The sequence below is a fragment of the Scyliorhinus canicula genome, chromosome 13, assembly GCF_902713615.1.
Source record: "Scyliorhinus canicula chromosome 13, sScyCan1.1, whole genome shotgun sequence".
NCBI classification, from domain to species: Eukaryota; Metazoa; Chordata; class Chondrichthyes; order Carcharhiniformes; family Scyliorhinidae; genus Scyliorhinus; species Scyliorhinus canicula.
The window spans coordinates 120,789,273-120,813,021 of record NC_052158.1 but is presented as its reverse complement, the minus strand read 5'-3'; the positions used below and the strand labels follow the sequence as shown (position 1 = coordinate 120,813,021).

Here is a 23,749-nt window from a genome sequence, read left to right as displayed (position 1 = left end):
ATTAATTTTTTCCAATTAAGGGGCAATTTAGCATGGCCAATCCACCTACCCTGCACATCTTTGGGTTGTGGGGACGAAACCCACGCAAACACGGGGAGAATGTGCAAACTCCACACAGACAGTGACCCAGAGCCGGGATCGAACCTGGGACCTCGGCGCCGTGAAGGAGAGCAATAGTGATGGGTGATTCAATAGTTCTGGGAATAGATGGCATTCCCTTGGTCACGATGGAATGCTGCCATGCTGGGTCCTGGCTGAAGAATCTTACTGAATGGGTGAAGAGCATCTAGATGGGGGAGGTAGCCAACTTGGGCAGAAAGAGTGGTGTAGTCCTGAAGTCAGAATTTAAGGAAATAAAGAAAATTCGCAAGCATTACCTCAAAAAATAGTCATCCCTGAAATGCTTGCGGCACCACATGCAAATGAGTATAGAAGAGGAGGATAAAACAGAAGAATGTGTGGCTGGAAAGATGATGCTGAAGGGAGGACTTTAAATTCTGGGAACGTTGGACCTGAGTCGGGGGTGATGGGACCTGTACAGGCTGGATGGGTTGCACCTGATTACAGCAGGGACTGAGTTCCCGGTGGGGCGTTTTGTTCGTGTTATTGGGGAGGGTGTGGGAACCAGGAGATAATGTAGAAAAATATTAAGGTGCACAGAATGCTGGGAGAGAGAGATACTAATAGAATATTGAATGGTAATTAATAAGTGGGGTTAGAGTAAGAGAGAAAGTAGTAACATTTAAATCGGGGTTACTCTGCATGTTTGTGAATTTACAGTGTGGTAAAGAGATTGGTGAGTTACAGGTGTAGATTGCTGTGTTGAAATACAATGTTGTGGCCATAACGGACCTGTTGAAAGCGGAGGCCACAAATGAGTGGGAAATTACAGAGCAGTGCAAAGGAAAAGTAATTACAATGGGGGACTTTAATTATCCAAATATAAACTGTGAAATCAGCAGTGTAAAGGGCAGAGAGGGGCAAGAGTTCCTAGAAAGCGGTGGTGTGCGGGGGGGGGGGGGGGGGGGGGGGGGCGACGGTGCGTTGGCCCCGGGCATCCATTGGATGGGGGAAGTGGCGTGCAGAAAATGGATCGCGCCTGCGCACCGCGGTCGGCCGGAGTGCGCCTGCACACCGCGGTCGCCGCTGTGAAGATGCGGCTTTCCATTCAGCGGCTCGAGCGGGAACAGAAAGGGCGCGAATTCTCCCGAATAGACGGCAATGCCACCATGGGTGCGTTTTCTTTATTCTTTATCTTTATCTTTTGATCCATTTTAAAACTCTTCTCTGCACCCTCTCTATAGCTGTCAACTTACTAAACTGTCGTGCCCAGAATTTGACATTTGGGCCAGGGGCACCCATTTGGGACAGAACCAGTATTTTATAAAGATTCATCATGGCCTCTTAACTTTTGCCCTCTTACCCTTTATACTTAAAGCCCAGGGTCCTATAAATGGGAGATTCTCAGAGACTTGACTGCAAGCTGCTGGAGCTCGGATCTTGAACAGAGCTTTTATATCTGGATTTGGGGACCCTTTATGCACTGGCATAGTGCAAAAACAGGCCCCACATGACCAGGGTTTTGTGAAGAAGAAGGGATCTGGAAATGTGTCGACTGTGAAAATTATATTTGTGGAAATTGGGTGAAGTAATGCCGGTGTTTGATGAGACTTGGTGCTAAAGCTTTAGAGAAATGAAGATGGAATTTGATTTGAAGAAGTTCAACGTTTTGAAGGATATTGTGGCTGAAATGAATGCGATACGTGCTGAATGGGCTGACTGAGAAATGTGTGAGATATGTCTTTGTATCTGCTGTGTGTAATTTATCGGTCATATTATTGCAATTTTCCTGTTAATTCATGCTTAATTTACGTTGACTTTGGTGTGATTGCTAATATAAAAGTGAAGTCTTGTATATTGGTCTTAGTTGGGTTGTTTGTAGTTTGTTTCCACAAGGGTCATAACAGTATTTTCATGATGTTGCTGCTCTTATCCTTCTCCATGGGGGTTGCAGAGGAGGGAGGCACAACTTCCGAGATATAACATCTCACCCATTGCTGCAAAGCAAAATGACTGAAGAAGAGAACAATATCCCTAGAATCCAAGCGCTAAGGGGAAATTGACTAACTCTTACAGCGCAATTTAACCTCTTATCCAGATCCAGACTGGACCAGGCAGCCGTCCTATACCTTAGAGATGACAAAGATGTCAGTGAATAGCTCTAGAACGGGTGCACCTACGTTTGTTATAGGTTTTTTGGTTATATTTAATGAAATATTTACGTGGGATGTAGTAAGAGTGAAGCCTGGATGATCAGAGGACTGCTATGGCATTTAATCTCTGAATAGGAGACACTTATTCCTTAACATGCTAATATTCGAATACAGATACCACTAATTTGCAAGTCTATGATAAAAATTGCACAAAATTATGAAATGAAAATTGCTTATTGTCACGAGTAGGCTTTAATGAAGTTACTGTGAAAAGCCCCTAGTCGCCACATTCCGGCGCCTGTCCGGGGAGGCTGGTACGGGAATTATCAGTGGAGATGAACAAGAAAGAGAGAAATTAAAAAAGGAATGTTCAGACTTTGCAAATTATTATGACAATGATGTGGTTGCAATTCAGTTATATGACGAAATTATTGATTTTGTGATGCTCCTTCGAGATGGAGGGAATAGAGTTTCCCCCGATCCTAAAGATGCTCTGGAGTCTTTACTGCAGTATGGGAGGGATGTCTTTCCGACGCTGTGTGTTTCATACAGATTACTGCTTACAATCGCATTTTCAGTCGCAAGCTGTGAAAGGTCATTTTCAAAACTGAAATTAATAAAAACATATCTGAGGTCTTCTATGTCACAGGAGCGACTGACCAACCTGGCTTTAATAAGCATTGAAAAAGAATTTCTCACAGCTGATGTAAAAAGTGAAGTAGTTCAGGTGTTTTGTGACAGGAAGTATCATTTGGGGAAAAGAACTTAATAAATTTGATTGATTTATATTAAAATCGAATAAAGCGTTTATTTCATGTTTCATCTTATTTATATATTCAAAATGTTTTCCTTTCTCATAATATTTCTCAGTATATTAGGCCTTATACTTGAGTCTTTGGGGCATACAATCAAGATTTGCCCCGGGCATCACCAGACCTCTGCACGCCACTGTGGCTCAGCAAGTGAAGAAATGGACGATTCAGTGACTTGCAATAATAACCTTTACCGTTTGTTTACGAGTGAATGGTTGTATGTTTTATACAGATGATGGGTTGAATAATACAGGCGGCCAGACGGCATGCCCCAAGAAACCATACAGGCATTAAGCTGACTGACAATATGTTGAGTAGCCCCACAGCAATAAACAGTGCAGAAGGAGAACATTCAGCCTTTTGTGTCTGCACCAACCCACTTAAGCCCACACTTCCACCCTATCCCCATAACCCAATAACCCCTCCTAACCTTTTTGGTCACGAAGGGCAATTTCTCATGACCAATCCACCTAATCCACTAATAAAGTGTTGTGGAACTCATTAACAAGGGCTGAGTAGCTAAGTCTTCTCCTCTGGAGCTGCCAACCCCATCAGTCCCAGCAGTGCAAGGAGGGCATCACTGGAAGTGGGGGGAGTGGTAGGTTTAAGAGGGAGTGATTAGGAGGGAAGATGATATTCAGTCTAAGGGGTACCACTCCATGATTGGCAAAGGACAGGCTCCGATGAGTGAATTCCCCCCCCCCTCCCTCCCCCGCAACCATTTGAGGTTTAAAATGTGGCTTCTTGCTCCTGCCCTGCTGCCCAAATGTATTATGGTGTGTGCAGCATAATATTAATGTCAATGGGCTTGATGCCAAGCCTAATTGATGCTTAAATTATCATTTTAATATGCCGGGCAGGCAGTTAACCGGTGCCTGCCCATCCCTCTCATTATGGGCATGAGCTCGGGGATTGGCAGAAAGGTGATGGAATGGATGCACGTGCCAGTTTGTGCTCCCTGCAGGAAACATGCCTGCTGGATCTTTAAAATTCAGCCCAACATGATAAAAAGTAAGGTGGCTTGAAATAAAAACAATTACTGTGCATTTACCAGAGAATAATTGTGTGTTTTTACAGAATGTATGATGTCTATAGGATATCAGAGAAATCAGTTACTTGAATTTTGCTTCTCTGCTGGGTTGTAACAATCCGATGTCAAAATCTATAAAGCTGATTAAAATCACTCAGTTCATCCTATATTGCACAACAGTCATTTTGCAAGATGTTCTGAGCAATGGAGGAGATTTTCTGCCACTTACTGAGGACAGGTGCTCTGACTGGTTTTGGTGAAGAGCGCTTTGGAGATGATTCCGGGCGTGGGGCTACAGGTTGAACTGGTCGTGTTTGTTTGGCTGCTAACTTCTTCAAACTAGCTTGACGTTTTTCAAACATTTCTTGGACATTTTCAAGCTTCTGAAGGATTGTCTGTATGTTGGCCTGAAACAGAAATGAAAGCAGTATTAAAGCTTTTGTTTTTTGCTTTACATCACCAATTTTCTGCTCTCTACACCTTGGCTCCCTTTATTTCCATTTTTAGATTCCAACGTCCACCTCCAGGTGGCCTGTGTGGGGGACCAGGGACCCTCCCATAGTGCGATCGGGCTGGGGGGGGGGGGGGGGGAAGAGAGATCGGGGGTCACTTCGGGGGCCTCCGAGATTGGGAGGTCATTTAAAAACGGTATCCGATCTCTCGCTACACTGGGGATTTCCGGCGAGCAGAGCTCCCTGCTGTAGAAAACTTGAAATTCAACTTACACAACGCGCTTCTCATTGAATAGCCATGTGCTTCTCAGCTCTGTGAGCACCAGGAAACACGTGGCTAAACATGCTTGCTATGGGACTTTGTTCCCATTTGGGTGAATCGTACCCTATATAAATGCAGGTTGTTCTTTTACTCCTTGATCGAGGATGCAATGGATCTTGAGCAACCTTCAGTGCTACATCTGAGTTTCATGTGTGACTGTTAACAGCCGATGTCAGCTTGAAATTCAACTTTGGTCCCAAGATACAGCTACAAGAGGCAATACTAGTTCTGATTCCATGGTCATTATGGCTTGGATTCTCACTGAATTAATTGATTGATTGGTCAGCTGTAGTTTTGAAATCGAGATAATTGAAATAAAAGGCACAGTTCAGCAAATGGAGTTCAATGTGTGGAAGTACGATGTAATCAACCTTGAATGAAGAAAATATATTGGAATATTTCCATAATGATGACTAGGAGTTGCAGTGAAGCAAAGGTATGTGTGCTTCTGTATGCATTGATATCTAAATGTTAGTGTAGATATTTACAAAAACATTGGTGGATTTTTTTTATCTCAAAGGCGTTGCAATACAAAAGGGAGTAAATAATGCTTCAGTTGCACAGAACCTTGTAACTCTCTACTGAACTCAGTCCAATCTGCTTTCTGTAATTGAGACCAAAATTGAGCACAGTACTCCACATGAACCAAGTTTTATTTTGACTGAGAAAACCGAACCTGTTGCTATTTACCCTAATATCTTTTAACATTTTCTGGACAGCTTGGGAACACTGGCCCCAAATGAACGAACAAAACAACTGTTTCTCCTCTTCTAGTTTCCTAGGGCGTGATTCTCCAGTCATGTTGCACTCTTGCTCGAGGGAAACGAGGCCGGTGAATAGCGGGAGAGGCCAAAAATGAGAACAGCGCCAGTTCGCGATGCAACCGGCCTGCTCCCATTGGCAAAAATCCTGCCGTAACGTAGCGAGGAACCAATTATCTCCACTTAAGCCCTATTTCCGTACAATTAACGGGAGCCACCCCTTAACCAACATTCTCCCGTGATTCAGCACCCTCCCCAGAAAGTGGTCACTCAGGTGCTGATTAGCACTCCTTTTCGAAAACATGAAATTGACGGAAGGGCTTCTGTGGGGAGCCAAGGAGGTGAGTAGCCATCTTTGCTCACAGGGAAAGACCCGGGGGCGTGCCAACCCCATCCCCATGCTTGGTGGGGGTAGGGCACCCTTGGCTAGGGGGAGAGCGGCACACCTTCCTCGGGGATGGGCCACCATGGGAAAGAGCGGGGGGCAACCGCATGAGAGTTCACCATGACAACCCCTGAATCGTGTTCACCCATTCCAAGAGCAACCATTGCCCTTGCCTATCTGCCCCACCGATCATCGCTAACCTGCACTGACTGCCGAGGCCTCTGGCGAAGTGGCTGAAGGCTATTGCTTATAGAGAATTGACAGTCAGGGCAAAATGAGCACTTCAGCCAACCCAAGTGGATTCCCATGGGTGGGCGGGCCATGTAGCATGTGGGAGTCATTGCCCAGCACCCCAATCAGACCATGGTACACGGACACTGTGCTTGAACGCTGCGGGAGGCAACACCACACACGCAGCTGCCAACATTCGAACACCCAGGGGATGGGGCACAGCTCGGCAGACATGTCCATGGCTGGAGGAGGTGAGTGCCTCGCGGAGGGGAACCAACATCCGGTCCAGGTGAGGCTATGTGCAACTGTCTGGGGTACAAGGTCTAGGGTCCATTGAGGGGCACCTGCTGCGGCCAGCAGTGCGTGGGCTGGGCATTCCAAGCATGGGGGAAAGGAGGAAATCAATGGGGGAATGGAGGGTCACGGGTGGGAGCCATTGCTGTTTGTCAGTCTAACACCGTCTCCCAATTCCTTACAGATATTGAACAGTATGGATGGTATTTTGTACCCCGCAGAACAGGCCCTAGTGGTGCTGCTGGTAGGCCAGGCGACCAGATGCTGGAGATGATGGGAGCAGAAGCATCTGCAGATGCTCCTGCTTCCCCCTGAATTTCATCAACAGCTGTGTGGTGCTCACCAGATTGTGCCACAGAATCCTGACCACTAACATTTGCCGAGCTGTGCGTATCTGTGCTGATGGAGGGTGGGGGTGACAGCTGTGGCGAGTCAATCGTGGCATCATCAGAGTTGACTGGCAGAAGGCAGAGAGTGGGGATATAGGGGTCTTTTTCAGGATGGCAGCCGGTGACTAGTGGTGGGCCACAGGGGGCTGTGCTGGGGCCACAACTTTTCACAATATCCATAAATGATCTGGAAGAAGGAACTGAAGGCACTGTTGCTAAGTTTGCAGATGCTACAAAGGTCTGTAGAGGGACAGGTAGTACTGAGGAAGCAAGGGGGCTGCAGAAAGATTTGGACAAGATAGGAGAGTGGGCAATGAAGTGGCAAATGAAATACAATATGGAAAAGGGTGAGGTTATGCACTTTGGAAGGAGGAATTTAGGCATAGACTAAGTTCTAAATGGGGAAATGCTTAGGAAATCAGAAGCACAAAAGGAGTCCTTGTTCACGATTCTCTTAAGGTTATTGTGCAGGTTCAGTCGGCAGTTAAGAAGGCAAATGCAATGTTAGAATTCATTTCAAAGAGGGCTAGAATCCAAGACCAGAGATGTACTTCAAAGGCTGTATAAGGCTCTGGTCAGACCCCATTTGGAGTATTGTGAGCAGTTTTGGGCTTCGTATCTAAGGAAGGATGTGCTGGCCTTGGAAAGCGTCTAGAGGTTCACAAGAATGATCCCTGGAATGAAGAACTTGTCATATGAGGAATGGTTGAGGGCTCTGGGCCTGTACTCATTGGACTTTAGAAGGATGAGGGGGGATCTTATTGAAGCTTGCAGGATACTGTGAGGCCTGGATAGAGTGGATGTGGAGAGGATGTTTCCACTTGTAGGAAAAACTAGAACCAGAGGATACCATCTCAGACTAAAGGGACGATCCTTTAAAACAGAGATGAAGGAGGAATTTCTTCAGCCAAAGGGTGGTGAGTCTGTAGAACTCTTTACCATAGAAAGCTATAGAGGCCAAATCACTGTCTTTAAGACCGAGATAGATAGGTTCTTGATTAATAAGGGGATCAGGGGTTATGGGGGAGAAGGCAGGAGAATAGGGATGGCGGAGCAGACTCGATAGGTTGAGTGGCCTAATTCTGCTCCTATGTCTTATGGAATTCTCCTCCGAGATGGTCTCGTGGGGGGGACCACCCTGGATTGGTCGGTGCTGGCGGCTGGAAGACCTGCGGGAGAATGGACATGTGGTCAGTGTGTATGACATTAACAACTCACATTTGACAGGTCCTCCGGGTGGGTACCGATGGATCCTCACCTCTGCGGCGTGCGCCAACCTCCGTACCTCCATCACCCCCATGGTCCGTTCCTCGAATGTCATGAGGATTGTTATGTCTGGCACCCCTCCATCAGTTTGGGCCCTCTCCCGACAATTATGGGAGAGCCTCAGAGGATATTATTAGCCGCACATATGGTTTACGGTGGTGAGGATGGTGGTGAAGGGAGGGTTGAAGGGGGTTGAAAGGAGAAGGGGGGGTGAAGGGAGGGGGATGGGGACTGTATGTGTTAATGGTGACTATGGGTGATTCCTGATTTCCTTTTTGTTATTTGTTTATGTTAACATGCGGGATGCTTTTTGGGGGTTTGGTGGGAGGATGGGTTTGTTGTTATTGATATGGGGATTGACATTGCATTCGTTACAAATTATTGTTGGGTGTAAATTTGGAGAAAATGCGAAAAATGAGAATAAAAATATTTTTTAAGAAAAGGGAGGGTTGGGGGCGTGGATGCTCATGTGGAGACGGAGGGATGGGAGTGGGGCAGTGCGGGGCGGGTTGGCATTGGTGTCAACTTACCTGTGTTGTTGTATAGACCTTGACCTTCTTGCAACACTGGAGTCCATTCCTCCTGGTCATGATTCCCAAGAAGACGGCCACTGCCACTTCTTCCCAGACAGCACTGGCTGCCCTGGCTCACCCTCTGGGTCCCTTGGAGAAACAGGGGGTTGGATCCTCCGTTTGGGAGTCTAAGTCCCCACGCCAGAGTGGCGCAAACGGCCACCAATTCCTTGCTCCGGGGGGTACAAGCAGCCAAGCAGCATTAGAGCTCCCAGCTGTAGCTGCCGATACGGCCCGGGTCCGTGCCTGCGCATGCGCACGGTGGATGCCTGCAGCGGCCGCGCCGTGCTTCATGGTGGCCTCAGCCTGCTGACCCGGGCTGCAAAAATACCAACCCCTTTTGGCTCGTCGCGCGCTCCTGACTCCCCCCCCCCCTCCCCACACACACAATACCCCCAGCCCTGAATGAAGCCCCCCCAGCCCGCAGTTCGGCTCTCTCCCGACTGTAGCCGTGCCAGACTGAGTCTGCAGCTGCCATGCTGAGTTTACCACGGGTAACACGTGTGTTCCACACCGTCGGGAACTTGGCCGGTCGGGGACGGAGCATCGAAGGCCGGCCTCGGGCAACGGCCTGAGGCTGTGGAGTACCCCGCTTTTCAGGGGGTGGAACATCGTAAAACTGACCCCCCCCCCCCCCCCCCCACGCCCCTCGCCCCTGATTTGGGCATTATCAGGGATTCTCTGTCCCTTCGCTGAACACTATTTTGGCGTCGGGAATCAGAGAATCCAGCCCAGGACATCCCTCCTGGCCTCCACCGCATCCAGGAGCCTCCCCAGGTCTGCATCTCTGAATCTTGGGGCCAGTCTTCTTGGCGCCATGGCTGCCAGCTGAGTGGGGTTGGCTGAGCTCGACCCTGTTAGCGGGGGGGCTGGTAAGCGCAGTCCCGGCAAATCGGCTGGCGTGAAGACTGTGAGGCCTTGTTAAGTGGACCAATTAACATTACCATACATAGTAATCTTTCTGGAGAATCGGGCTCCTACATTTTCCTCTTACTCCCCTCAATCCAGCTCAACAACATGCAAAAGAAAATGTGTGGCTTGAGAATTGTGGAGGATATTTTTAAATTGCTGCACCACTGAGATTTGAGAACATAAACTTTGTTTACAATTACATAAGGCGTGGTCAGGGATAAAATCAGATAACCATTTCCACTTGGGAGACTGATTAAAAATCATTTGTGACTGCTGCTTTTGAGTGATCATGGTGAACTTTTACTTCCTGTGCCATAGGTTATTGGATCACATGGGCACATTGCATATATGAAAATTGATGAGGAAGGTATACAAACACCAAAGGGGCCTACCTGATTTTCCATCCACTCATTTAAGTTCTGTGACTACAGAAATGGCCACCAGCAAATTGAAGGAAACATATCACCTGCTTGACTCCTAAGTGTCTTTTAACCTCCAATTGGAGATGGGCTGAGTAAAAGGCTTGAGATGCACATCTTCTGAACACCTCTCTCAATGAAGGACCACGCAGTTGGCAGCAATGGAAGAAGAAAATGAGATAGAAAGGCCAACAACAGCCCATCCACACCCATCTCATTAATTCAGTTCCCTTAAGCTCTTAACCTGCATGTTAAGGGGGCAAGGGTCAGAAGAAGAATGTAATATTCACGGAGAAGGGGACATTTCCAGCAATATTCTTGGACAGCAGAGACCCTATTTCAGTTTTACTCTTCTATTCACAACTTGTTTCTGGAATAAAGTGCCTCTGCAATATGAGCAAACCTCTTGAATGCAATTCTATTTCCCTCCACACCCTCCCCTTTAGCTAGTTCTTCACATTTCCTTTGTAAGCATTTTTCCTCTCAAAAGTCTGCTTCAAATGTCCACTAAACTGCAGACATCCCCTTATTCCAAGAAAGAAAGAGTAATTACTACTCATTAATTAGTAATAAATCCAATACTTCCCTCCCAATTATGGAAATGACTTACTGTACTACTTAATAAAGACAAGAACTTAATGAATCCCAAATTGTATGCAGATTGTTCAATCGCATGTCAAAGTCTATTGTGGGAGATTATTATCACCCATGATTAAAATTGAGCCTTAGATTGACAATTTTTTAAAATGACCACCCACAGCAGAACTTCCAACCGCCTTTTAATTTTGTAGCCAATAATATCTCCACGCTACCACTGCAGTTTTTCCCTTTCAGACTTCCAGATCAATCCACAAAATTTCAATACAATCCTTTCCTATCATCCCCCTCAAAGTGTCTGGCTCACTTCTCCAAACTACATCTGCCAGTTGTATAACTGCAGTCGCTCTTCAAACTACTAAAAGAAAACCTGGATGTTAAGGCAACTCTTCAACTGTTCAACTTTACAGTTCTAATGATGATGGTTACTTATGAAGGGAACTATATATAATTTATATCCATTTGTAATGTTAATTTTACACAAAAATATATTTTAAAATCCCTATAGGTTTGGACTGTGTTGAACTTAATATCCTCAAGAATATATAACATGAAATAACCCAGATTAATTTAACATCATAATATTGAGTTAGTCAACTGATGTTTCTAATTTACCTTAACTTCTGAAGTAAGAAACAGGTCAAATTGTTGAAAAAACTCTTTTGGATTGGTAACTTTGTAATCTTTGGCAGTTTCGAGGAATTTCTCAATATCTTGGAGTGCCGCTTCAGCTCCTTCCTGCGATTGACACTTGTCCACTGCTTGAGATGCCAGGAGATAGATCCCTGTTTCACACCATTCCTTGGCCTTAAAGAACAAAGTAAAATAATTAAAAATAGGATTTTAATAACGTTATTTCTTTTGTGATTACTGGCTAAAGGCTAATGGATTAATTACACTGTCCAGTTGCTTGTGGACTTCAAGAGATTTTCCAAGCACGCCATGTTTTTTCTTCATTTCGTTGATAAAATCATCACATATACGCCTGAGTTCATTACACTTCGGTCGGATGGAGTCAATAGCATAGTGGTTGCTTTGGATAAGTTGGTCTCCACGCACAGCTAATAACTGTGCCTTTTCTAATGATCCCTATGAATAAAGAGGGAAAGATATCTGACAATGAAATAACCAAGCAACAACACACTAGCTGGACAATCATATTTGTTTGAACAGATCATCAGTAAAACAAGCTACACATTATAAACATAGAAATGCTGTTGCCAATATCAGAGGACAAAAGATTAATTTATTTGTGAGACAATACTGTACATGGTATTTTACCATTAGAAACTTCAAGAATAGTGCCAAATAAAACAAATGTTGCATATGCCAAAAAAAATCCACAACTATGTTCATCACCAGTGAGTGATTTCTGAATTGTCAGTTTAATTCTTTTGCCAAGGAGCGACAGAATTTTACAGCTCAGAAACTGGCCAATTGGCCAATCAGAGTGTTTGCCCTAAAAAATTATAAGTTATCTTGATACAGTGGGGATTCCTCCTAATCTATTTGGTTTCCTTGCCAATACAGTCTGAATTTACAGTCTGAATGGGCAGCACGGGAGCACAGTGGTTCGCACTGTTGCTTCACAGTGCCAGGGTTCGAGGTTCGATTCCTGGCTTGAGTCACTGTCTGTGCGGAGTCTGCACATTCTCCCTGTGTCTGCGTGGATTTTCTCCGGGTGCTCCAGTTTCCTCCCACCAGTCCCAAAAGACGTACTGTTAGGTGAATCGGACATTCCGAATTCTCCTTCTGTTTACCCGAACAGGCGCCGGAGTGTGGCGACTGGAGGATTTTCACAGTAACTTCATTGCAGTGTTAATGTAAGCCTACTTGTGACAATAAAGATTATTAAAAAAAAATGTTTTCTAAATTTCACAATGGTAAAATCACTCTTTAGAATGTCACATTGAATGCATTGGATATTTGTTGTGACCACGGTCATTTAACTTAATTTGCAAATATGATTTTCACAATTACTGAAAATAAGTATCCATATACAATATATCCATGTTTGTTGCACTGAAATTAAAAACATATTGAGCATCATTTTCCAAAATGCACTGGCAGCGAGTGAGGTTTCCCCTTCCCCCGACCAGGTATAATTAGAAAATTGACTCCTTCAATTGTATATGTCACCTTCCAATCTGCTTCTACTTTATAAATTTTCAGATTTAGATATTTGAATGTAATGGTGAGGGCTGAATTGGTGCCTCGTCAGTGGCACTTCTAGCTATGCATCCCAAAGCAATATTTGCAAAACTCTAATGATAGTTAATCAGTGCTCAAATATCTGTCCTAATGCCATGTTGTCGAGACTTTTGTTCCCTAATGTGAAAGAAATTGCAGATCATGGGGAACTATACTAAAGATACATGAGAACATTACTGGTCTTTGATATATAGCATCACAAAGTGACATTGTTTGTAATGAATGTTTGAACCATCTTGGTAAAACCATGGAATCACAGGAGATTAGGTTAATTAAGCCCATTTATGGAATTCTGGACTACATACTGGAGGCAGTAAGCGATTGAAACACAAGTTAATAATATCTACAACCTAGAACAGATGGACTGAAGAATCATTCAGTGATTTAACTGGGGAATTTTAAATGACTTGCTCCAATTTGTTCTGGGATTACAGGACTTTACAAGAGTAAACATGGAGCGGAGAGTCCATTTGTGGAGATCTGGATGTATTTTTATCCATTTTCACCTGTGCTTTCTCTTCCTGCAGTTGTAGTTCTTTTAGAAGACGTTCCACACAAGCTACACTGTCTCCAATGTCAGTGAACGCAGCCTCTGTTTCGATTAGACAATCCAGAATAACTTTCACCTGCAAATCAATAACAAGTAGTAACTATTTTTCAGCCCTTCTTTTCAATTTTATCATCGCATCTAGAAATTCACATTGAATATTTGCTTGAACATCACGGCCTTGCGGCATGAGTTTGGATCTCCAAATTGATCTCTGGTCAGTTCTTATTTGACTCTGACGTGTGGTTAATGTTCAAGTGAGATTATAGGGTTAGTTAAGATAAGCACACAAGTTTCAGTGTAACATAACTTAAGAGGTAGCACCAAAGGCCAGGGGGGAAAAGCAAAATCTACAGATTAAAGGTTGGAATTTTACAGATCTGAATGTGCCATTGCAACCAGAACACCAGGACACATATGGGGTTGGAGAATATTCAATGCATTTAACTTCATAAATTTTTCCAATGTTGGATTTATATTTCAAGCTATTGGATCTTCTTATCGTTGCTCATGATATAAAGCAGTGGACTTCCGGTGGTGGCCATGAAGTGAGTGGTCACCTTTGTGGTAGCTCCCGCTTGTGGTAGTCTTTTTGTGGCCTTTGCCAACGTTTGTAGCAGGAATTTTGAGGAAGAAGGTGTGGAAGTGTGAACAGAAGAGATTGACCCCCTAGTTTATGGAGCAGCGGACCAGAAGTGCCCGGAAAAAAGCAAACCAGTTGGCTGAGACAGGCGAGCTGCTGGCAAAGCATGCGGGAGATGGCAGCTGGGATTTGGGCTCTTGTCCACGGATAAGATGGTGGGGTTTGGTACGTTTCGGCGTGGCCAGTTCGGCGTGGCCAGTTCGGTGTAGCCGATTCGACGGAGGAATTTTTCGGCGGAGGGACGTTTCGGCGTCAAATTAGTTATAGTCGCAAAATGTTTGTGCAGCCCATTTCTTGTATCTTTTCCTTCCAGCCGCCTCAGATATCGTGTTTGTGCACCAAACCGGGTCTCTTAAAGAAAGGCACCAACATTAAACTCTTAAAGAAAGCCGGTGTTACTGAAAGTATTGAAGCAGCTGCCCAGTGATCTACACTGCTGTCTGACTTAACACATTGTGTAAAGTCACAATATCTTCAGTAACACCGGCTGTATAAAGTCAGACCCGGTTTGGTGCTCCGCGGGGGAGCTTATGGACCCCAACTGTCAGTTGTGTCAATTTCAGCGGCAGGCTCACTTTGATCCGGAGAGGGAAGCTGCTCTCTCACTGAAGCAATCAGCGGCCACTGAAATTGACACTGCCGGCTGCTCTCTCTCTCCAATCAGAAACATTAAAACTTAAAAGTTGGATTGGAGAGAGAGAGCAGCGGGCAGTGTCAATTTCAGCGGCCGCTGATTGCTTCAGTGAGAGAGCAGCTTCCCTCTCCGGATCAAAGTGAGCCAGCCGCTGAAATTGACACTGCCGGCTGCTCTCTCTCTCCAATCAGAAACATTAAAACTTAAAAGTTGGATTGGAGAGAGAGAGCAGCGGGCAGTGTCAATTTCAGCGGCCGCTGATTGCTTCAGTGAGAGAGCAGCTTCCCTCTCCGGCCGCTGAAATTGACACTGTTTTAATTAGATCCACGATGGGGGTTTAAAATTTATTTAAAAATCTATGCTAGCGCTTCCCATTGAGAGTCTACGGGGGTCTGACCTCTCCCCCCGCCCCCCAGTAGACTCTCAATGGGAAGCGCATGCATAGATTTTAAAATAAATTTAAAACCCCCATCGTGGATATCCGCGGCTCGGATGCAACGCGGGTGGCTGTCTTGGACCCCAACACCCGCGTTATAAAGGGGGACTACTGTATAACTAATTTGACGTCCCTCCGCCGAAAAACTCCTCCGCCGAACTGGCCCCGCCGAATCGGCCACGCCGAACTGGCCACGCCGAAACGTCCCATCCCCAAGATGGTGGGACAGATGAGGAGGGTATGGAGGGGGCAGTTTATGAATATGGGGAGAAAGCTAGTAGGATGCTGGCACATCAGCTAAGGAAACAGGAGGGGGACAGGGAAAGAGAGGGACACAGGTGGGGAAGGTGGTTCTGGACCTGTCAGGGGTGAATGATGTATTTCAGGAGTTTTACAATAAATTGTATAAATCGGAACACCCAGCCGGGAAGGAGGGCATGAAACGATTTGGGAGGGCGGGGGTGGGGGGAAGTGGGGCGGGTGGGGGGGGGGGGAGGGGGGAGTGGGGGGGGGAGGAGTGGGGGGGGAGTGGGAGTGTGGGGGGGGAGTGTGGGGGGGGAGTGGGGGGAGTGGGTGGGGGGGGTGGGGGGAGTGGGTGGGGGGGTGGGGGTGGGGGGGGGGGGGTGGGGCGGAGTGGGGGAGTGGGTGGGGGGGTGGGGGGAGTGGGTGGGGGGGGTGGTGGTGGTGGTGGCTAGAGTTCCTGAGGATAAACGAGGAGTTAGTGGAGGATCTGGGTGCCCCAATTGGGCTCGGGGAGGTTATAGAGGGGTTGGGGGCGATGCAATCGGGCAAGGCCCGGGGACCAGATGATTCCCGGTTGAATTTTATAAGAAGTTTTCCAGGTTGCTGGGGCCACTTTTGGTAAAGCCTTTAATGAGTCAAAGGATTTGGGAGTGCTCCCCCTGACATTATCGCAGGCATCAATTTCCCATATCTTGAACTGGGATAAAGATCCGGAAAGTTGTGGGTCGTTATAGGCTCCTTAACATAATAATGATGCGTGTGGAGGTGCGCGAGGTCGAAGTTTTCTCACAATAGGCAAGGGAGGGAAAGAAAATTGTCTAGTTTTCCTGTTGGTAACCACAATGCAGTAGCTCTAGATGCATTGAATTTATGCCAGGATTGAGTGATGACAGGATGAAGCATGCACAGCTGTGATTGATGTCTTCCTGTCTATGGAAATTCACTGTCCAGGGCCACACATGAGAGATGCAGGAGGTATTCCATTTTAATGAATCATTAATCCTTGATGGAAGGGAATTTTGAATATGATCAATGAATGATCTATTTTCACTGGGTGCGCTCTATCTTGGGTACGAAGTGATTACATTGTCTCTTGTAAAATCTAGGAATAAAAGTAACAGACAACGATTCCCACGAAGCAGAGGAGCAGCCACAGCTTCTTGCTCCATTGAGGATTTGGCCGCCTTGCTGCGCCTCCTACTCGGGGGCAACAACCTCGACCAGTCCCATCAACTCCTACGCCCATCAGGGCCCCGTTACTGCACCCCCCACCCTCCACCTCCTCCCTGGGACTCAAACTGGAGCACAAGAACATTCATCTTTTCAAAATGAAAATCCGGTCACCAGCGAGCTACACCGATATTCCTTTCCACAGACCAGTCTAGGTTTTGCAATGTTCCAATTTTGACAAAGCAGCTGAACATCCACACTCCTGCATGTGGAAAACATTCTGTCCAATACAAACCGCCAGCTGCATCATGTTTATCAATACATGGGGAACTTGCACATAGGGTTTGCGCCATCCCCTCATGCCATGACCAGTGTATATTGCCCGTTGGAATTGCCTTTCCAATTCTATAGATTAGAACAAAGCTCGTTCGAAGCACCGTAAAGGAAACATGCTGTGGAAATGTTATTTTATTCCAATCTGTTGCAAGTGAAGCATGTTAAAAAAGAATTGCCCATGACGGAATAAGTTGCTCACTGCTAGAAGAGCCCTTGACCGGTGATCGAGTGAAAAATCAAGTGGATCCACTGACTGTCTGTTGAATTTGATATTTGGTCCCAATATCTGTCCCAGTTGCAAGTACAAGGAAATGAAAGATCTTCCTACTGGCTCTCAATCAAAGATTCCTTTGTGCTTACAAAAAAATGCTAACATCGAGGGATTGTTGCTATTCTAGCTGGCGGGAGGGGTGGTGGGGGGGGGGGGGGGGTTGTGCTGTTGGGAAGTAATCGGACTTTGAACGCAGCATTCATGTGGCATCTACAGCTGGAGCCGGGCAGTCACTGAGAGAAACGTTTGGAGCTGTCGGGTAGCTTGAAGCAAGGGCGCATGCGGGTGCTGCCGGCTGTGACACATCGGTACCCTTCAGTGCCATTACCTCTGAGCTTCATATTGAGTTAGTGGCTTGTTAAATTCTTATTCTTATGGGTCAACGACTTCTCTCTATGAAATACAGAATTGTTACCGGCTGTTGGCTCCGCAACCATTCTGTCACCAGCCCAAGACCCACCCGCGGGGTCGTGGACCCAGACTTTGAAATATCCTGATATAAAGAACGAGATGGAACTACATGGAAACATTTAGCACCACATCCTAAAGGGATACACAGGGTAAAGAGGTGTGAATTGTATCAAGCCAGGACAGTTGGTAGGATTTTGTATGTCCTGGCTTGAGGCAATTTACACCTCTTTAACCTGGGGTTACCCGTATCTCTGTATTTGTAAAGACTTAATTACCTGCTAATGCTGGCATTCTAAGCATTGTCTGGCATCTTTGAATTTGTCTATGTATATGTTTCTGGAACATACCTCTCCATTCACCTGAGGAAGGACCAGTGCTCCGAAAGCTAGTGTTTGAAACAAACCTGTTGGACTTTAACCTGGTGTTGTAAGATTTCTTACTGGACTTAAAGTAAGTGGATGTGACAGACTCGATGGACGATGAAATATGCAAAGAGTTTGTAGACTATCCAAACATGCTCGTTAGAGGGATGTGGTAGTCGGTATTAGGGGTATTACGGTACCCAGTTGATGCTGTAAGACCATTGGTGTGGGAGGTACCTGAGACAGCAATATCATTGGTGAAGCCTGCCTGCTGGTTCCGCCCAGTAAGGCGGAGTATAAGAGCCTGTGTCTCCCTAGCAGCTGCATTCTGTACCTGCACTGCTGGGGGAAACATCGAGTCCAATAAAGCCTTCAATTGTCGTTCAATAGTTGGAAAGCACTATTTTGAATAATTATGCCTGAACCAACATTGCCTGAACCATTTGCTATCATCACATTCTTGTTGGTGGGAATCTTTCCTGTATTATACCAGTGCCTGCACTTCAAAAATGCTTATTCCCAGTAAAGTACTTTGGGACACCATGAGGTCATGCTATATTAATGCAAGTCGCTCTTTTTTCCCCCGGAATACGTTGGTTGTATCAAAACAAAGTGGTGTGATCAGGTGTCTGCAACAATATCAGCCAAAAGATTTCAATCACTGTGCAAAATGTAAAAACTCACTGCTTGTTTATTTCTCTAAACTGATATATTATATATATGTGTGTGTGTCTCGTCTCTCTCTGGTCTGTGTTTAAAATATGCAGCAAGAATGCCCTTTGTCTTCCTACTTCTCAACTCTATTCACAGCCCCAGAACATTTTTATGCTCTAGCACTATTATATGAATGATCTCAAACACCCATTTTCTGTACCTACCCCACGTTTCCAGAAAATGATCACAAAACAAAGTATTTTAACATTTCAGTTGCGCTTTCTCACAACAAACTCTAATATTTGCTGTGGGCTTTCAATTTCCTTCTCTTACTAACTGCTCTGACTGTTCTCATTCCTGAGCAGGAAGTTTTTACAGAATTGCTTTACAGCCTCTGTATGTGAAAGGGGAAAATACAAATTGGTCCCTTGCACAAAAGAAATGGGAGGAGGGGAATGTGATAAGAGCATTCAAGGAGGGAACTAGATGAAAGTTCCAGGAAATGTCTCAGTTGCTGATTACAGACCCTTCCCCACAGCTTCTTCCCTGTTCAGTCTTAAGTTTTGCAAAAAAATTCCTTTTTACAGATTTTTCTCTGCATGATGGCACAGAAGTTAGCGTTGCTGCCTCGCAGAGCCAGGGACCCTATTTCGATTCAGGCCTTGGGTGACTGTGTGGAGTTTGCATGCTCTCCTTTGTCTGCATGGATTTCTTCCGGGTGCTCCAGTTTCCTCCCATAGTTTAAAGATGCACCGGTGAGGTGGATTGGTCATGATCAATGTGTGGGGTTACTGGGATGGGGTGGGGTGTGGGCCTAGGCTGAGCGCTCTTTTGGCGGGTCGATGGGCTGAATGGCCTCCTTCTGCACTGTATGGATTCTATGCTTCTGAACTAGCTACTGCTACTAGCTATCGACGATCTTATATTTAAATTTTTAATTTCTTCCTCCCTTGCCTTGCCTCTTTTCCTATCTGATTCAACTTATTTTCTCCCTCCTGTAACTCATCCGCATTATAAATAACCAACACTCCCCCTGTTCCCCTAATACTACCTCCTTCTCCCATCCTGTCTTCCCCATTTTAACCCGCTTCCCCCCCCCCCCCCCCGCTGATCCCTCAAACTTCCTTAAAAAAAATCAATAAAGGGCTTCCACCTCCGAGTGAACCCATCTGTCGACCCGTCAAGATGAACTTGACCTTCTCCAGCCTCAGGAATTCCTCCAGATCACTCACCCACACCCGTCACTTCCGACAGCTCCGAGTCTGGCCACCTGAGCAAAATCCATCTCTGGGCTATCAGGGAGGCAAAGGCCGAAACATCAGCCTCTCTCACCCCCTGAGGTGGGTGCCTTTACAATGACCTACTTGATGCAGCATGCCTTCTTGGGCACCCACCTGCAATTGGACAATCCACTTACCTTTCCAATCTTGCCCTGACTCCACAAGCCCTCCGCCCTCCCCCAGAACGTCCCATACCGGCTGCAGCTCTCTGATTCTCCTCCTCAACCCCAGGGCCACTGGTCTAATTGCCACAAAGTCTCTGACCTCTCTGGCATCTCTGCACCCAAAGACCTCCAGCCTAACATAGACCTACCCGACATCCCCAAGGTCAGTGATTAAACTCCACTCCCATTCACCACACATGCTCCGAGGTCTCCAATCTATCTCTCTTAGGCAGTCCCTCGGATTTGAAGGTGAGCTGCTTCCATACTAACAATCAGTGCTCAGGTCACTGAGGAGTTCAAGGTGCGACCTCCAGTCTCTCTCATAGGTGGGGCAGACAGTGGTTTGAGGAGTGGTTGGATGGGTTGCCCTGTTTGACTTCAGCTTGCTCTCGGCGATGAAACTCGAGGTGTTCAGCTCCTTCCCAGATGCTTTTCTTCCGCTTCGGGTGGTCTTGGGCCAGGGATTCCCTGGTGTCAGTGCGATGTTGTACTTTTTCAAGGAGGCCTCAAGGGTGTCCTTGAAGTGTTTCCTCTGACCTTCTCTGCCGTATTGAAGCTCAGAGCACCTGTTTTGGGTGCTCCCGTGTAAGATGAAGTGGCCCACCCACTGGAGCTGATCAAGGGTGGTCAATGCTTCAATGCTGGATATGTTGGCCTGATAGAAAACACTGAAGTCTCTTTCTTTGTGATCCATTCTCTTTGCTGAGGTCTCTCTCTCTTTATACAACACCCTCTTCGCTGAAGTCTCACTCTTTATACCTTGTTCTCACTGAAGACTCGCTCTTTATACCCTGATGTCATCTCTGAATTCTCTCTCTTTAGACCCTGCTCTCCTTGTTGAAGTCTCACTCTTTACACCCTGCTCTCTCTGATGTCTCGCTCTTCATACACCACTGTCCTTGCTGAAGTCTTGCCTTTTATACCCAGATCTCCTCGCTGAAGTCTCTCTCTTTATACACACCATCCTCACTGAAGTCTCTCTTTATACACACCCTCCTCGCTGAAGTCTCTCTCTTTATACACACCATCCTCGCTGAAGTCTCTCTCTTTATACACACCATCCTCACTGAAGTCTCTCTTTATACACACCCTCCTCGCTGAAGTCTCTCTCTTTATACACACCATCCTCACTGAAGTCTCTCTTTATACACACCCTCTCACTGAAGCCTCTCTCTTTATACATCACTCTCCTCACTGAAGTCTCTCTTTATACACACCCTCTCACTGAAGCCTCTCTCTTTATACACACCCTCCTCGCTGAAGTCTCTCTCTTTATACATCACTCTCCTCACTGAAGTCTCTCTCTTTATACACACCCTCCTCACCGAAGTCTCTCTCTTTATACACTACCCTCGTCACTGAAGCCTCTCTCTTTATACACACCCTCCTCGCTGAAGTCTCTCTCTTTATACACACCCTCCTCACCGAAGTCTCTCTCTTTATACACCACTCTCCTCGCTGAAGTCTCTCTCTTTATACACACCCTGCTCGCTGAAGTCGCTCTCTTTATACACACCCTGCTCGCTGAAGTCTCTCTCTTTATACACACCCTACTTGCTGAAGTCTCTCTCTTTATACACCACTCTCCTCGCTGAAGTCTCTCTCTTTATACACACCCTGCTCGCTGAAGTCGCTCTCTTTATACACACCCTGCTCGCTGAAGTCGCTCTCTTTATACACACCCTGCTCGCTGAAGTCTCTCTCTTTATACACACCCTGCTCGCTGAAGTCTCTCTCTTTATACACACCCTGCTCGCTGAAGTCGCTCTCTTTATACACACCCTGCTCGCTGAAGTCTCTCTCTTTATACACACCCTACTTGCTGAAGTCTCTCTCTTTATACACCACTCTCCTCGCTGAAGTCTTGCACTTTATACTCTGGTCTCCTGCTGAAGTCTCGCTCTTTACACACTGCTCTCCTCACTATTGTCTCGCACTTTACATGCTTACTCACTGTGCTCACTGCAATCCCTCCCACGTATCTGACAGTTCCCAAGCCTATGATAACCACTATTGAACTCCCAGCACCACTATGAGGCCTTCAAACTCTCATGCTCACAGGCAACCTGAGATCCATCTCTTTGCAACCCCCCCCAGCCAGGATCAACCCCCACCCGATTGAGCCCCTCTCATTCCAGCACCCCCCCCCCCCCCCCCCCCCCCCCCCCAGCCCCCCGTCTCCGATGCCACCCAACCCCAGATTGGCTCACACCACCAACATATGGTGAGTGGTGTGGTGAGATAACCACTGTAGTTATGTGTACTGCAGTAGGGGGATGTATGCCTGTACCTGTAATACAGGTTCCTCCGGTCAGCCCCTGCTGGCTAGCTCCGCCCACAGGGAGCTTATGTATAAATGTATGAGAGCTGCTCAGACCCTTAGTCTACTGTTGCAGATGGAGGGACAACATCGTCCAGCAATAAAGCCTCTATTGTACTAGTCTCTCGGCTTTGAGTATAATCGTTAGCGCCACAAGTGGACTATGAGCTGCTCCCGACCCAACTGCAAGCCATACCTGACAAATGCTCTTATTTTAATTAGGAAGAAACTGACTTTATCTCAATCTGAAATAGGTTTGATGTTTCAATTAAAATAATACAAGTAATTTAACATGTGAAATTTATGAAAATACACCAATACCATTTCACAACAAAGAAATCACATTCTGTAGAAAAAGTGATAAATACCTCCCGGAAATCCTGTTCAAAATGTCGTAGCTGCAGGCATTGATCAAGTTTGAGGTGGTGTTTTGACCAAAACTGGTCGAAGGCATTTTCAGTTTCATCCAATTGTATCAGTAATCTATCACAAACAGAATTTTGGGATACAAAAGAATTAGACTATGCCTCAGTAGATATTGAAGAATAATATATTAAATATTTACATAATTAATCCTTTTTCAACAGAATTTTAAATATAAAATTAAGACAAATAGAACAAAAACCGTTGTCCTGTTCACCTCTTCCTCTCTCCTGCTTGACAGGCATTCCCTTAAAATATCCTACTGGTTGTATATTGCAGGGGCTTGATTAGTTCATGTGTCATGGAATAGAATTCCTACAGTGCAGAAAGAAGTCATTCGGCCCATCAAGTCTGCACTGACCCTCCGAAAGAGCACCCTACATAGGCCCACTCTCCCACCCCATTGCTCCAACTCCATCTGACCTACACATCTTTGGACACTAAGGGGTAATTTTGCATGGCCAATCCACCTAACCTGCACATCTTTCCACTGTGGGAGGAAATGGAGCACCCGGAGGAAACCCACGCAGACAGTGGGAGAATGTGAAAATTTTATACAGTCACCCAAGGCCGGAATTTAACCCAGATGGCTGGTGCTGTGAGGCAGCAGTGCTAATCACTGTGCTGCCCCATTTCAGCTGTATGCTGCAGTTATTGTTTCAGAACAGGTAATTGAATTTTGATGTCCCATTTCAGAAACATTTGCAAAGTCTCAGTCAGGAGATGGGGGCTGGAATTATCCGACCATTCGCTGGCGGGGGGAATCTCTGGTCCCATCAGTAACGGACCCCGCCTTGCAAGTTTCCCAGCGGCATGGGCTGGCTTCAATGGAAATTCCCATTCACAATGTAACTCGCCGGCAGCGACTGGCGGCCACTTCCCGCTGCCATGAAACGCAGGTCTGGCACATCCTTGTGATGATATCCAACCTCTACTTCAAACTCTATCTGCCAAGTGCTTCCCCACACTCAATGCACCGATTGTCTACC

General features: G+C 46.2%; 1 protein-coding gene across 11 annotated transcripts in view; it reads right to left on the bottom strand.

The window, feature by feature from the left end:
• Positions 1 to 23,749, bottom strand: part of mcf2l2 (MCF.2 cell line derived transforming sequence-like 2) — a 465,252-nt gene that overhangs the window by 199,199 nt on the left and 242,304 nt on the right. For all 11 annotated transcript variants that reach the window (XM_038816480.1, XM_038816477.1, XM_038816487.1 and 8 more), the window contains 5 exons: positions 22,706 to 22,820; positions 13,373 to 13,492; positions 11,553 to 11,744; positions 11,271 to 11,462; positions 4,285 to 4,462 (listed from right to left, as the gene is read on the bottom strand). In XM_038816480.1, the coding sequence (XP_038672408.1) occupies positions 4,285 to 4,462; positions 11,271 to 11,462; positions 11,553 to 11,744; positions 13,373 to 13,492; positions 22,706 to 22,820 (797 nt within the window). The remainder of the gene's footprint in view (positions 1 to 4,284; positions 4,463 to 11,270; positions 11,463 to 11,552; positions 11,745 to 13,372; positions 13,493 to 22,705; positions 22,821 to 23,749) is intronic.